We start from the raw sequence: 15,759 nt of genomic DNA on the forward strand, positions 1-15,759 counted from the left end.
CATAGTCATTGAGCAAACTTTAACCTAAAAATGTAATTGATTAAAGTTCTTGAGAATTGCTGGCTCTCAGCCTTAAATGCTTGTTATGCTTCCCTTAAACTGGAAATTATATATTAAATTGTTTATTTATTTATTTATGAAGCATTTCGGTTAATGGATGGATGTTTTCATCATGAAACTTAAACTAGTCCTGACATGTGGGCATACTGTAGTTCCAACAACTGGAAAAAAAATTTTTAAACATTGAATCAGAACATGGCAAATTAATTTCCTTAATGTTCCTTAATGAACAGTAATTGCTGTCGTGGGTGCCTCTATGGTACCAAAGTCCTCATGCAATATTCAGGAAATATTCATCTGCACCCAAGTTAGTTTTTAAAACATAATACTGTATTCACCTAGAAAAGAAATATTCTTTAACTATAGCTACAGTGAAGTGAATAAAGTTTGTGTAAACATCATTGACTGAGTTTGACCGCTTGGACAAAGCAGCATCTGGCACCCTACTTGTATAAATAAAGCTGTGCAAACCAGTGAAAGCAGGAATATGGGGGGCATCCGGGCCCCCAAAAGCTTCAGCTGACTCCTTGACAACCTGCTGAGTAACATGAGTTACAACTTTGTCTGTCTTCACACACAATCACAAAATCAACAACTCAAGTACAAAGACGTTGAGCCCTGAGCAAGCACATGCATAGGAGGCCCATTGAGTACAAATACTGCAGTACGTACTACCATAAATACTCTTTTGGACGGAAACAAAGCAAAAAGTTACAACTCATCCATTGTTGCAGTCCATTTAGAATGTACTTTTCTTGACATAAATCCTCACTTTTAAAATGTCAAAGTATTTTTGAACTGCCATAGACAACTATTTTAAACCTATGAGTTCATTGTCTGTGTGTGAGTTGAGGAATGCACTATACAAGTCATAATAAAAAAAAATATATATATAAATATAATATATAATATAAGAAGAAATATCGAAAACAATCCAAATATATCCAATTGTTGTAATATTGGGATTGACTCACAGGCATGACCTTAGGCCTGGAAGTAACAAACCACTTCGATATAATTTTACTGCCACCATCTGGTTGACAGCTAGAGGTACAATATGGAAGCAAGCCTTCATTTATCATTTTGTGGTGAAGAGACTGTCTGCTAAAGTGAACTGACATCTACGTTAACCTTTCTGGATTGGTAGTATTTATTTTTGCTCCGTAGTAACTCTAGATGATTCATTGGATTGTATAGGTTATTAATTGATTTGTTCATTCATTCTGTGTTTTTTCTTTTTTTCTTTTCTTGGGCATACTTTTTCCCATTCAACCAATTCGTCAGACTTCGGACACCTTCGTGTAAACTCGTAAATAATGGGCGTGCTCGGCCGTGTCGTCTCAAATGGCGGTACAATCGGATGATCCCGAATGGGCGGAGACAAGGAGGAGGAAGCGGTAACAGTGCTGACAGCCTCTGGAGTCGGAACCGGCGTCGTGTATCATCTTCTCTCCGAGGCACTGCAGGCACTTTCATCCCACGTCCTTTACGGCGACAACACCGACTTTCTGAGATCAAATCAGAATACGCATCTCTCTAACACTTAAATTGATCGTTCGTTTCCTTTCAATTGAGGCGACACTTGCATGCTCCGCTTTCTACGAATATCCCAGAAGGGCCCGGGGGGAGATTAACGGGTAAACGTCGGTGGGATGGAAACGCAGATCCATGTGCCCGTCGGATCGCCGGTTATACGAAAGATTCACGTTTCTGTAGACGAGCACAATGTGACGGAAGGAGCGATGAGGATCATGGAAAAGCTGAGACCGGCGTGGGACGCGAACCGTGTCAAGACGAAGGTATGGCCATTGCCAAGCTAGCTGTACGCTATGCTAGCAGTCTAAACGAAGATTGACAGTACATAATAAAAGTACGCGATGCAGCATCAAGTGACGAAAAGCGTCACGTTCATCTGTTTCTTAACACACCGTTTTACCTTTTAGGCAAAACAATTCGGGGTAAGACAAATGGTACCAGAAGACTCCATATATACCTGTGAAATATTTCTAAGTGAACATTACAAGTTCCATTGGCATAAACTGGGAGGAAAAAATAAGAATGTGCAAAACTGATGGTTGACTCTTATAAGGGAACTTAAACATAGTTGCAACTTGCAATATATTTTAGCACAATCTTGGTTAACTAGATTGGGTGTGGGCATTTTTGTTCATTTGAATTAGTTGGGTCAAAGGATGAGTAATTGCGAACATAATCCATATGTTTGTTTTTCGATAAAAATTATTATGACATTAAAATGTATCTGTTGAAATATTGCTACTTTTGAGTAAATTGGGTGAAAGGATGAGGAAAAGTGAGCCTAAAAAAATCTAGGGGTGTTAGAAAAAAATCGATTTGGCAATATATCGCAGTATTACAGCGCGCAATTCTCGAATCGATTTAATATGCGGCCAAATCAATTTTCAAACATACATTTTTTTAGGGGAATATTCAACAAAATGTCTTAATTAGGGTTAGGATTTACACATTAAACAGAAGAATGTTATATTAATGGAATACTAATGGCCTTAATATTTTATTTCAGTGCTGTTCAAACATGAAACAGACTGCAACCTGAATTTTCAGATAAATAAATACATTTTTATACAAATCTTACAGTGTACATGTACAAGTTACTGATTAGCATTTTCTAAATTTGAGTTTGAAAAAAAAAATGCAATAATTAATTTATCGAATCGAATCGAATCGTGACCTATGAATCGTGATACGAATCGAATCGCCAGGTACGAGGCAATTCACACCCATAAAAAAAATCCATGTTTTTGTTCTTCAATAAAAGGTTTATAATTTGATCGTTTTAATTCTATTGAAATATGCTTTAAAATTCTAGAATTTTGCATGCACATGTTTTATAACAAAATAAAATGTTTACTAACATGCTTATACTTTCCATCCGTTTTTCATTATTATTATTTTTCATCCAATTATAAGGGTTCTGGCTGACTCTCGTTCTCAGATTTACTAACTTCATCTACATCAGGTGGTGAATTCTTTTGCCTGACACGTCTTGATGGTTCAGGTGGCGAACAATCACTCACATTGATCAGATTGCTGTTTGACAGGCATGAGGGTGAAATGTCCTTCACAGCAGGAACATCTTTGCCGTTAGATAAGTCATCGAACCTCAAAGTTGTTGACAATTGTTAAAAGCAATTGTACTGTTCTGAACAGTGAAATGTTCCCCAAATCCTGGGAAAATGAGCAAATTAACTTTCCTCCCACATTCTAAAAAATGCATGTTAGGTAGGGTGGAATTAGTGATGGATTAATTGTTGCACTTCTATACATGACCTGAAGAACCTCAAATTACAGGAAATCAAACTATAATGAAATATAATTTAAAAAAAAAATGATAATTGTACATTTTAAACAACCCACATAATACATGACAGTATTGCAATTGAGAGCCCAAACACGCTCCTCACCCCCACGTGAACCACGACTGAATGTTTACGTCTGTCTGGTTCCAAAGTTGCTGTCTACCAACGTATTGGTCGCTGGTGTTAGCGGCGTATTGTGTGGCAGGTGGCGGGGATCAGTCACGTAGTAGACAAACGCTGTTTTTGCCAGCGTGCCGACAGTCATAACAAGGATGGTCACACGCCCACCTTTGTGGCTGGCCATGCGTGGAATGCCAGATATGTGAGAGTGAGCGTCTGGCGTGTGACATACAAGCCTTGTCAATGTTATTGCCGTGCAGGTTTCCATTGAGCTTTTCATTTAGAGCGCTTGCATAAAATGTGGTTCCAAATGGCAATTTATTTCCTTTTTCCCTTCAGTTCTTCACTGATGGGACAACCAACAAACTGGTGGGCTGCTATGTGGACGATAGTCCAGAAGATGTGGTCTTAGTCCGTGTTTATGGGAACAAGACGGAGCTTATTGTGGACAGAGACAATGAGCTTAAAAGCTTTCAGGTGCGTTTATTGTTCAGGTAAACTCTAACCTGTTACCATCAGTATTATTGGAATTCTGACGGTGAATGTGTGTTTGTTTTTTGATTTTTTTCCTCCAGGTGCTGCATGCTAACGGCTGTGCTCCCCGTCTTTACTGCACTTTTCAAAATGGGATATGCTACGAATACATGCAGGGCGATGCTCTGGGGACACAAGATGTCAGGGATCCTTCTTTACTCAGGTCGGGACCTGCAAACACCATTTACAAGCTAGAAAATTAGGGATAGGCCGATAACCGCCCGGCGCCGATATTGGGCATTTTGACGAATAGCGATAACGGCCTTTTTTCAAAATCTGACAGCCGATATAAAAAGTAAAGCTAAAACCATTTTAATCTCGGGGAACTATTTATTAAAATTTTCAGTTAGCTTTGTAAAGCTATGCTGCTCACCCTGGGAAACGTCTAAACCTTTTGTTTTTGTTAGACATTACAACAAAGAAATGTAAAAGTTTGAAGATTTCAGGTTTTGTTTACATTTTGGAGAAAAATATTTACTTTAGAAAACTATAGCGAGCTATAGAATTGACTTATTTAAGTCTCATTTTAACTCTTCAAGACATACTGATAACCTTAGAAGCTCCCTGATTTTTTTTTTTTAGGAATTTAAAATGAAATCTACAGTATTGTCTAAGACAGAAAAAAAACATTATGACATTTTTAAACATTTTTATAAATTTTTGTATTAATAATAATTGTCTTGCCAATATTTTTTCCCTCTTTTTTTGACTGAAAACGAGTATCGGCTTCAAATACTGCTTATCGGCCTACTTGACTTCTAATAATCGGCATCGGCTCTGAATAAAACATATCGGTCTCTGGCAAAATAGAGGCAATTTTGACCTCTGAACTCCAATGTAAACAAAGTCAGTTGGAGCTGATGTTAAACAGTGATCGGCCAATATGTTTTTTTTTTTTTAAAAATACGATTATTAGTAGTCAAGGAGACCGGTAACCAATATTTCAAGCCGATGTTCATTTGCAGTAAAAGAGAAAATATTAGCGGAATTAGTTTTAATTACATTTTCTTTTAATTTTAAACCGTAAGAATTAGGGTTAGTTTAAAAAATTGTTTAAAAATCATATGCCAGGGTCATCAGCATGTGTTCCCTAAAGTTTTCTACTGTAAATAAAAGTTTTCCCAAATTTCAGCGTCATTTCTTAATTTTTTTTTTCATTAAGAAAAAAAAAAGTGTAGGGAGTTCCCAGTGTAAGCATCTTTTTTTTTTTTTTGTAAAGTGGAAAATTAAATAAATCCTTAAATGAAAATTTCCTTGTATCTCACCTGAGTGACAAATGCATACGAAATGGGAACGCAGCTAATTTGGAGTTTTTGTCGGGGTTCGTAAAAGGTTTCAAAAGACCTTGCAGACAGTAAATTGTCTGAATATGTTTAAAATGTCTTTCAAACTGTCTGTGAACATGTTACAAATCCTAATGAAAACCCTCAAATTCGCTACGTTCACAAGCACTCACTGCTCAGATCCCTATTGAACATGCTAGTTTATTACTTGCGTCACTGATTGACAACTCAGGCATCACAAGTGGAACCTGTTAAGTCCAAATCAAATGTTAAACGATTGAATGCGCAGCCAAAATGATTTTATAAAACATTTATTTTGAAAGGCGCACATTGTAAACGCGCAGCAGCTGATCATGTTTTAACCGTCACTTTTTGATTACTACAAGCTTGTGACTGTTTTTGAAAACTAATGGCTAAAGAATGACAAGACACTTGACATGTGCGTCTTCCAACAGACTGATAGCCGGAGAGATGGCTCGTATCCACGCCATCCATGCGCATAACGGATGCATCCCCAAACCCAACCTCTGGATTAAGATGCAAAAATACTTCTCCCTTGTGGCGACGGAGTTCACAGAACAAGCTTCCAACAGAAGGTGCCATCTTGTTTCTCAACAAGCTTGATCTTGCTTCTTGATATTCAACAAGGGTTTTCTTTGAAGAAGATGCAACTGAACTTTTTCTTCTTCTTCTTCTTTTTCTTCTGAATGAAGAATCCAGAAGGAAGTGCCGAGCAAGGAGGTTCTGGAGCGGGAGATGGTGTGGATGAAGGAGCATCTGTCCACGCTGGGTTCGCCGGTGGTGCTGTGCCACAACGACCTGCTCTGCAAGAACATCATACACAACAGAAAAGAGGGTAGAGACATTTGTCTCCGTTGACGTTGGGGGGCGATTCAAGATTAGGGCTGTGCAATTAATCGTATAATGTTACAAAATCATCATAAAAAATCATCATAAAAAAAAAAAGAGAAAAGATTCTTAATAGTGATTTTTTTTTTGTTTAAATTCATATTTAATTAAATTTATATTTCATTTTATTTAAATTCATTTATATTTCATTTGCACCTTTTTTTTTAAATATTTTTTTTACATTTCAAAAGAATTTAATCAAATTTTGTTACATCCAAAAGGAACTTGCATGATTATAGTGTTTCAAAGATTTTTACTGGCTTTAATATTTTTATTTGTGTTTTACATTGAAACATTTTCTTGTTTTGTACCAAAAAATAAATGATCGTCCAGCTAAATATAATTTTAAATAATGTTTGGTTCAAACGGAACTTACATAATTATAGTGTTTCTATTTTTTTTTTTAATTGGTCTTGATATTTTTAAATGCGTAAACATTTTTTGTTTTGTACCAAAAAATAAATAATCGTTTCAATTATTGCCAAAATAATCCTGATGATTATTTTTCCCATAATCGAGCAGCCCTATTCAAGATGGCCGTATTGCTTGGTGAAGAACACAACAGCTTTTTGTTGTTTATGTTGTGTTTTGAATGTACTGGCACAGGAACTACTACTCGGTTGAGTTTGCACGTGTACCTAAAATGCACCGACGGCCTCCTTGTGTTCTCTTTCAGCTCATGTTCGCTTCATCGATTATGAATACTCCAGTTACAACTACCAGGCTTTCGACATTGGCAACCACTTCAACGAGTTTGCAGGTTCGTGACCTTTTCTTTCCAGCGTCGTCGATAACCGCACACGCAAGAGGAAGTCAAATGATTATTTTTGATATTCTTGCTGCTATTTTAATATACCGTATTATTATATTTTTTTTGTTCTTTCAAATCATCCTTTAAAGCGAGATGCTTCTTCTGTCAGCCTCAGTCTACGTAGAACATTTCATAAACAATAGATAAGGAAGGAAGGCGAGATTCTTTTTCCAGCTGCAGCTGCAAATGCAATACGATATGAGTAAATATGGGATAACTTGCCATTTACATTTATTCGAACGTATTCCCAGTTTGAATGGGCGCAAAGATGAACTTCAGCAAAGTTGTGGATGCAGCAGAAAGGAAATGAAGAGGTTTGAATGGCACATATTTGATATTCAGGTCATTTTGTACTGGACAAATAAAATACAAATTGTTTTGATAGGTAAATCAATACTAAGTTTAGAAATCAATCAATAAACCTTTTTAATGATCGTGATTTGATTTCATTGTCAATCAAAAAAAAAAAAAAAAAAATATATATATATATATTTTTTTACATCACCTTCCAGCCCTGCTTTGGAATTTGTCACAAGTCACAGACTCATTTTGACATATGTCACGCATGAAGCAGTGGACAATTTTGATTGCTGATGATGGTGTAGCCTTCAGGTTTGGTTTTGTGTCTAGGCATGGCAGAACTGGACTACGGTCTGTACCCCAGTCGGGAGATGCAGATGGACTGGCTCAGATTCTACTTGCAAGCTTACAAACCTTTCACCAAGAAAAGCGAAGAGGTCAGCGCTAAAGAACTCGAGACACTTTATGTGCAGGTCAACAAGTTTGCTCTGGTAAGGAAGCGCGCGCGCTTCAGCATGAACGCAAATGCAAACGACGTGATGTCCCTGAACGTCACTCTGCTTTGTCTCATTGAAGGCTTCCCACTTCTTTTGGGGTTTCTGGGCCCTCATTCAAGCTAAATACTCCTCCATTGATTTTGACTTCCTCAGGTAAGTGGCAGTACGCTTGGGCGTGTTTGATTATTATTATTTTTTTTAATAAGCTTAAGGGAACATACTGCGTTGACGTGAAATGCATTTCTTCTGCCAAGCAACCTGCTTGACTTGCTTGGTTACAGCCTGCGTTTTAAAATGCAAAATGAAAACATGACTTAGGTGACAATTTAATTTTTCATTTCAAACGTAGACAAAACCCTGTTCACTATATTGCTCAATGAGCAGCCATTAAGACGAGTGATGGGAAAATGAAGCTTCATGAAGCACTTGCGATTTTTAATTTTTTGCGATCAATGGAAATTGATCACATTTCCGCTGCATCTTTAAACCAAGAGTGCCATCTTGTGGAGTCAAAAAATAGCACAAGAGCTTCATGAAGCTTCATTTGTCTATCACTACGTTATTCTGATTAATATTGCGTTTGTGGAATATGAATTAAGCAGCAAAATCCAGCCGCTTTTATCCATCTCAGGGGGCGGCCATTTTGCCACTTGCTGTCAACTGAAAATGACATTACAGTTGCTCAGGATTCAGACCAATCACAGCTAACTTGTTTTCTGCAGCTGAGCCGTGATTGGTTGCTTCGACTAGTGGGGTCTAGTACAACATATTTTCGGAAAGAAAATTTTTGGTTTGGCGTAGTATATACCATGTTAACAAAAAAACAACACTTGCTGACATTTTTGTTGCAATTCGGATGGTTTCTGTGTGCCCATGTGGTGTTTGTGTGTCGCAGGTACGCCGGGTTGCGTTTCAACCAATACTTCAAAATCAAGCCCACGGTGATGGCCTTGCAAATTCCAGAGTGACAGGACGCGGAGGGGCAACAATAATGGGAGTTGGTCGCTCGGGGCCAACCGTTATTCGGACCACCGCTTTTTCTTTGTGGCACTTTGCTCCGCAGCAAGCCCCGAAAACTTTCTTCATTCCTCCCAAATGTAGCTCAATATTTGTTAACTGGGTATTATTTGTCTTACAAACACTTGATGTCTTGCCTGTCTCCAGTTTCAGAGCGCTCATGGCTACAAAGTTACTTCCTGTTCCATCGCCACGTAGTGATGGGGGAAATGAAGCTTCATGAAGCACTTGCAATATTGACTCCTCTAGCTGGTGCGCTTGGTTTGACTATTAAGGCTTGTGCAATGGAAATTACTGACATTGAGGAGTCAAAAAATATCACAAGTGCTTCATGAAGCTTCATTTGACAAATGAAGCTTCATTTGACAAATGCTTCATGACTCCTTGAGACGGTGCTCTTGGTTTGACTGTTGAGGCTAATGCAATGGAAATTACTGACATTTCCAATGCATGTTTAAACCAAGCCTGCCATCTAGAGGAGTCAAAAAATATCACCAGTGCTTCATGAAGCTTCATTTGACAAATGAAGCTTCATAAAGCACTGGTGATATTTTTTGACTCCTCAAACCAAGACCAAAGGAGTAAAAACATCACTAATGCTTCATGAAGCTTCATTTGTGAAATGAAGCTTCATGAAGCACTTGTGATAAGTTTTGACTCCTCAAACCAAGAACACAGTGTCAAGGAGTAAAAACTTGTCACTAATGCTTCATGAAGTCTCATTTGACAAATGAAGCTTCATGAAGCACTTGTGATATTTTTTGACTCCTCTAGCTGGTGCTCTTGGTTTGACTATAAAGGCTAGTGCAATGAAACCAAGATTGCCATCTAGAGGACAAATGAAGCTTCATGAAGCACTTGTGATATTTTTTGACTCCTCAAACCAAGAGCACCGTCTCAAGGAGTAAAAACTTATCACTAATGCTTCATGAAGCTTCATTCGTGAAATGAAGCTTCATGAAGCACTTGTGATATTTTTTGACTCCTCTAGCTGGTGCTCTTGGTTTGACTATAAAGGCTAGTGCAATGAAATTACAGACAATTCCACTACGTGTTCAAACCAAGATTGCCATCTAGAGGACAAATGAAGCTTCATGAAGCACTTGTGATCTTTTTTGACTCCTCAAACCAAGATCACCGTCTCAAGGAGTAAAAAAATATATCACTAATGCGTCATGAAGCTTCCTTTGACAAATGAAGCTTCATTCAAAAAATATCCAAACTGCTTCATGAAGCTTCATTGGTCCATCATCATCACCAGGCACCTTCTCTGCTTGACAAGATTCCTCACCATTGGAAAATGACAAAACGAATATTTGTCCTCTGTGCTGTGTAGCGCCTTTCTTACTTCACGATGAATCAGTGCCTCAGTAGCGTTTAAGAAGTGCTTAAATTGGACATTTGTGTCTTGCTTTTGACACCATTCCTTCCTTTTATTGTCATTCTATTACCTCCACTCTGGTGCTAAATTTGAGCGGAACCGCCGCTGCTGCTGCTGCTGCTGCTACTACTCGTCAGCATCCCAAACGTTGTGGGCTTTCTCCCAAAAAACACTTGCCATGTTTGCGGATCTGCAAAATGGAAAAGCTTTTGCCTCGTAGCAGTCAATGTTCATTTATTGGAGGACTCGTTCGTCATCTCAGGTGAAGCAAATGCATTGACGGTAGAGTGACGCTGCCGTATGACGCGAGGTGGGATCTGACCTTGAACCGCTTTTTTCCCCACTTGACTTTTATGGTCGCAGTGAACCGCTTTGTTGAACTTTCCAGCGGAACTTTATGACGTCATGGAAAATCGCCGCCGCGGTCACCTTAGAAAGTCCTCGCGGCTGCATCCTTCTCCTCGCTTGGCTTTCGGACACCCAAAATATTCCTCTTGCTCCAGAAAATAATATGTAGGGAGACACAAGGTTGAATTTGCTGACAAAGGCTTGATTAGAAATACTCTGGGTGAGATCCGGAAGTAACTGTTCATTTGATAAAAGTAAACACTGGAAGTTTACCTCACTTAAATTGGCAGGAGGTTGTGGACACTTATCGAGTTGTTACTTCCCTGTGACGAAGGTGGCGTGAAAATGTAAATCAGCTGCAAAATCAATCAACTGCAAAAAATAAACAATTGCTGCACTTATTCAAATTCTTGTTAATGTGCCGGTTAAACACGTTTGTTAATCCGAAAAACCATTGGTGCTTCAATGCCAACCGTTTGAGCTTTAATTTTAACACGCAGAAGTTAAAAAAGGCACAATCTCTCAGTGTTTTTGAAAGACTTTTCTGTCGTTCTAGCTCTAGCATATCCATTATTAAGGGGGCCGTGAAGGACCTCAAGTTGGTTGTATGTTAAAAGTTGTCAAGTGAATTGCTAAATGCAGGGTGGGGGACTCGACTCGCGTTAAACCTGAATCTCGTCTTGTTGATAGATATTTTGTCTACATTTCCTTTTAAATCAGCTACTGTATTGCCAACTCGTGGTGAAATGGGTGTTGCTGGTTTTATAAAAAGGGCGATTGAGTTTTTTTGCACTGATATTGATGTTTTAGTATATGTTTTGGGGTTTCAAAATGGCTTTGCCCCCCCCCCCCCCCCCAAAAAAAAACACACACAAGCCAACAATATTTTTTTTATGTCAAGCTGTTCCTCACAACTGTATTTTATTCAACCCCCCCATAATTAGCTCATATCTGATCACTTTAGCTAAATTAGCAACGTGCGTTAGTGTGCAACAACCAAACAAACGAAAAACAATGGCTCCTTTTTATTATTATTATTATTTTTAATTCAACAAGTGAACTACTGCACCTTTTATCATCTGCATTTGATTTGGCTTATTTATTGAGTGAAACTAACAGTCTTGCATTGTGTTGAAATCCTACTGAAACGCTAGCATTGTGCTTCTTTTGAGCTTTTGGATGTGACGTGTGACTCTTGACATGGTTGAAGAATCACTATACAGTTAAAGGATTTTTTCTTTTTCTTTGTATTTTTCCTTTTTCCCCAAGTACTTCACCTTCACGTGTAGATTGCTCTTTAAAGAAAGCAAGCCCAGTGATGCGTGCAGGTACAGTATGTACATGATAAGTATCTGCTCAAAGATGCACAAAGATGAAGGTTGTAAATAGTCTTCAGAAATACTGTAAAATGTTTCTGTACATTTAATTCTTTACACTTTTTGTGGGACTTGCAAGATCTGTTTAACATTTATTTACTAGTCTGTTATTAAAATCTATACAATAAAAATATGGAGATTGATTGTGTGTTATATTTGTGGGTAATGATGTGTGTCAAAGGGTGGTTTTATCTTATTTCTGATTCCATTAAAAAAAAAAAAAAAAAGATTCCACTTGACCATGAAAAGATATTTTTATATCATCCTTTTTTTTTTTTTTTGGGCCAATTTTTAGAGCAATGATAAGAAAAAAAACATACATACATACATAGGGGTGCGTGCAACGTCTTTTAAAATATAAGCAGCAGCAGTTTGTATCAAACATACAGAATGTACAGTATGTGGTTATCTGTTCATTCCTCCTCATACAGGTGTGTCTGGTTCGCCAGGTTCCTGTGCAAAACATTTGCATCTGGGTCACAGCCCGCTGGAATGCGAAGGTTGATGAATGTCAGATTGTTCCACATGTGCCAGGGTGTGTACCCCGACTCTCAAATTCAGATGGGAAAGGCTCCACCAGCATGCCCTTGTGGAGAGAAGATTATGATACATATTTGTGTCCGTTTTTTTTTTTAACGATAGCGCCACCCAGCGTTAAACACTGACAAGTGTCACCGTCTCAAACAGCTTGCGCCGTCGTTGCGATACGTCAGCGCATCCGCCATATTGAATGTGGAAGTCAATGGACTGAATTCAAAGCCGCAATCTCCAACGTGCACACATTCAATAATGTGGGGTAGGAGGGTTAAAAAAAGAACAAGCTGAATTTAATTTAGCCTTCTAATAATTAACATTTCCCCCCCAGAAATGTTCACGGTTTGTAGTTTTTGAAGGTTTATTTTATTTTATAAAAAAAAGTTTTTGTCTAACCTCTCCTCTTCCTGTTAGCCATTTCGGATATGGTGTCATTGTTGGATGCCCAGCTGTGATTGAAAAGTATTTCTCGTTCCACAAATGCAAATCCAGCAACTAAAAAAACAAACTTTAAACACTTTCATAATGATACTATTTCTTATATAAAATTGATTAGTAGCTCACTGAACAAAAAGGCTTTAAAAACTACTGTGTTAGTATTTGTACTACTTGTAAGATCTTTGAATGTATGTGACTTATGTTTATAGCCCCTGGCATCTGTACTTGTACGTCAATAAAAAAGATGAAATGTACTTCTCGTAGGAAAAAGAGAGAGCATATTTTGCAGTGTAGGGTACTCACATCCAGTTACACTTATTTTTTCCCCCTCCATGTCCCATGAATGTTTACAAATTATGCAATAGAAAAATGTTTTTAAAAAAACATGCAAGTTTATGTGGTATAAATTTAAGTAGACTCTCCCGGTCTACATTTCATGACCAATTTATGTAGAAATTAAATTCCAGAGGGTTTACATACTTTTTCCTCCCACTGTACCGTATAGCTCATAACTCATGCACCACATACACACACATAGAGCAAAATGCATTTTAATTTTTGAAAAGAATAAAACCCCACAAAACAGAGAAATGTACACTTTTAAATTACACAGCTCTTATAAAACAAAATAAAGTATCTTTCTGTATTTACATCAGCAGGGGTAAAGATCAGTGCCTCAGCAGTATGTCTCCCGTAAAAACAAGATTGGGGCTTTTCCTCTGATGTTTACCTCTTTTCAATGCAGCATCCTCCACCCTGAGGTTTCCCCTTTTTGATAAGTCAACCTTGAAGGTGGCCAGAGTGGAATGAAACCCAGTGTTCTGATGTTGGGTATGTGATTAGAATATGCAAGCTCATCCATGTCTCCAGCACAAGCTTTACTTGCACTGTATTTAAAATGAAGCAGCAATTTGTGTATTCTATTTTCTATCACATTCACATGAATTACACACGACTAGAAACTCACTTTTTTCAGTTTAAAAACTTACAGCAAAGACAGAAATACACTTAAATTGCATGAATATAAAAAGTCCAGATTTGGTTTTTCCAGCATAAGTCAAAGTATCAACCGTATAACTCCTGATTTTGCTCTTTAAAGTGAGCATTTAGAACCCACCCAGGGAAAAAGACACTTTGCATTGTTCCAGTAACATTCCATAACCATCCATCCGTTTTTTTATACCGCTTTTCCGCATTTGTGTCATCGGTAAGATGGAGCCTATCCCAGCTGACTTGGGCGCTTGTTGCCATCCAATTACAGGGTACCAATTGACAAATAACATTGACTGTCATAATAACACCTATAGACAATTTAGAGTCTTCAATTAAGTCCTCAATTAAGCTAACGCATGTTTCCAAGTGGAGAAAGAAGCCAGACTATGCAAACTCCACGCAGGTCTGAGCCAATTAAGGTTCACAAACCTCAGAATTGTGAGGCAGACATGCTAACCACTGAACCATTATATGACCATTGCGTGATTTTTTATTGGTGATGTGTTGATGGATGCCTATGGAAAAATAAAATACAATGTGATAATAAAACGAATGTGAAATCCTACCCCAAAAAAGAATTACACGAATAAGATTGAATGAGTATGACTGAAGACTGTCGCTTAACAGCCTCAACAAGTGCAGATCATGTCCAATTCCATTGTAAGCTGTTAAAAAAAAAATAGTAGTTAATAGTTCATCAGTGATGGGAAAATAAACCACTTGCAATACTTTTGGACCCTTCTAGATGGTGCTATTGGTTTAAAGATGCAGTGGAAATGAATTCAATTTCCCTTGCACTTTGGATAGCCAAACCAAGAGCACCATCTAGAGGAGTAAAAAAATATTGCAAGTGGTTCTTGAAGCTTTATTTTCCCATCACAACATACCCAGCAAAAAGGTGCACACAAAAAACAGTCAAGAAACATTCAGAAAAGTGAACAGAGGTCTAAAAAGATAATCATATGCAAGGCCGCAGGTTGGGCAGCAATCTTCCAAATAAGGTCATTTTAAAAATATGAACATGAGCAAAAACAAGAGTTTGTCGATGTTGTGATAACCTGACTTGGTCAGCAGGAGGCAGTGCTGGCGTATAAAAGAGTCCATTATGGCCCAAACAAAAAAAAAACATGGATTGTTTTGTCCTGTAGCATCCGCAGCCTTGTTGAGCATCAACATGGAAGCAAGACAAGTCTGTGCCTGATATATTGTAATTTAACGTTGCCTGGTTGGAAAGGGTGTCCACCGCCTACAGCCCGAAGCCAGTTGGGATAGGCTCCAGCAACCCTTGCGATGATAAGCGGTTAAGAAAATGGATGGATGGTTCGAAATGAAAATCTTTGTTGACCTTTGACATGAAATGAGATAAGAGCTTGCCTTTATGTGCATTGGGTGTGCGTCACTGGGGGAAAAAAAAAATACAAACGAATGTGTCTTCCTAAAATCCAGTGACAACCCAATCCCTTCTTTTATTACAAGTTGATTCTGATTTTCAATCTGTCAGGAGCACAAGTTCCCCCTCGCTTCTTTCTCCCCGGTCACTTTCCTCTCCTTCGCTGTACGGTGTCTGCTCTCGCTGTCTGTCCGTTTGTCTCGCCCGGGGCAGTGGCGCGGGTGCGACCGGGCCGTCGACTCGATGTGACGTAGGCGGATGCTGCGGCAGGTAATGCTCCAGAAGGGAAGAGTGAAAGGACATGGACGCCACGGAGACAGAGCCGCTGCCGCCGCCTCCGCCGCCGGCCGGGTACAAGGCGTCATTGTGCGGGTAGTGGATGGAATGTGCTTCTGTTGGACTAAATGGACAAGAAAAATGTAATTTCTTT

At 38.4% G+C, this 15,759-nt stretch overlaps 2 protein-coding genes across 3 annotated transcripts in view; one reads left to right on the plus strand and one right to left on the minus strand.

The window, feature by feature from the left end:
* Nucleotides 1-1,447: 1,447 nt before the first annotated feature.
* On the plus strand, nt 1,448-12,117 carry etnk2 (ethanolamine kinase 2). The gene is made up of 9 exons (XM_077573593.1): nt 1,448-1,859; nt 3,858-3,995; nt 4,094-4,215; nt 5,791-5,931; nt 6,049-6,191; nt 6,921-7,004; nt 7,686-7,846; nt 7,932-8,005; nt 8,748-12,117. The coding sequence occupies exons 1-9, from the start codon at nt 1,713-1,715 to the stop codon at nt 8,818-8,820; spliced, it is 1,083 nt and encodes a 360-aa protein (XP_077429719.1). The 5' UTR covers nt 1,448-1,712; the 3' UTR covers nt 8,821-12,117.
* A 1,364-nt stretch (nt 12,118-13,481) lies between these two features.
* Nucleotides 13,482-15,759, minus strand: part of sox13 (SRY-box transcription factor 13) — a 32,179-nt gene continuing 29,901 nt past the window's right edge. For both annotated transcript variants that reach the window (XM_077573620.1, XM_077573621.1), the window contains one exon: nt 13,482-15,729. In XM_077573620.1, coding sequence (XP_077429746.1) covers nt 15,429-15,729 — 301 coding nt within the window. In that variant the 3' untranslated portion in view covers nt 13,482-15,428. The remainder of the gene's footprint in view (nt 15,730-15,759) is intronic.

This window comes from Vanacampus margaritifer, chromosome 8 (genome assembly GCF_051991255.1).
Source record: "Vanacampus margaritifer isolate UIUO_Vmar chromosome 8, RoL_Vmar_1.0, whole genome shotgun sequence".
Lineage (NCBI taxonomy): Eukaryota > Metazoa > Chordata > Actinopteri > Syngnathiformes > Syngnathidae > Vanacampus > Vanacampus margaritifer.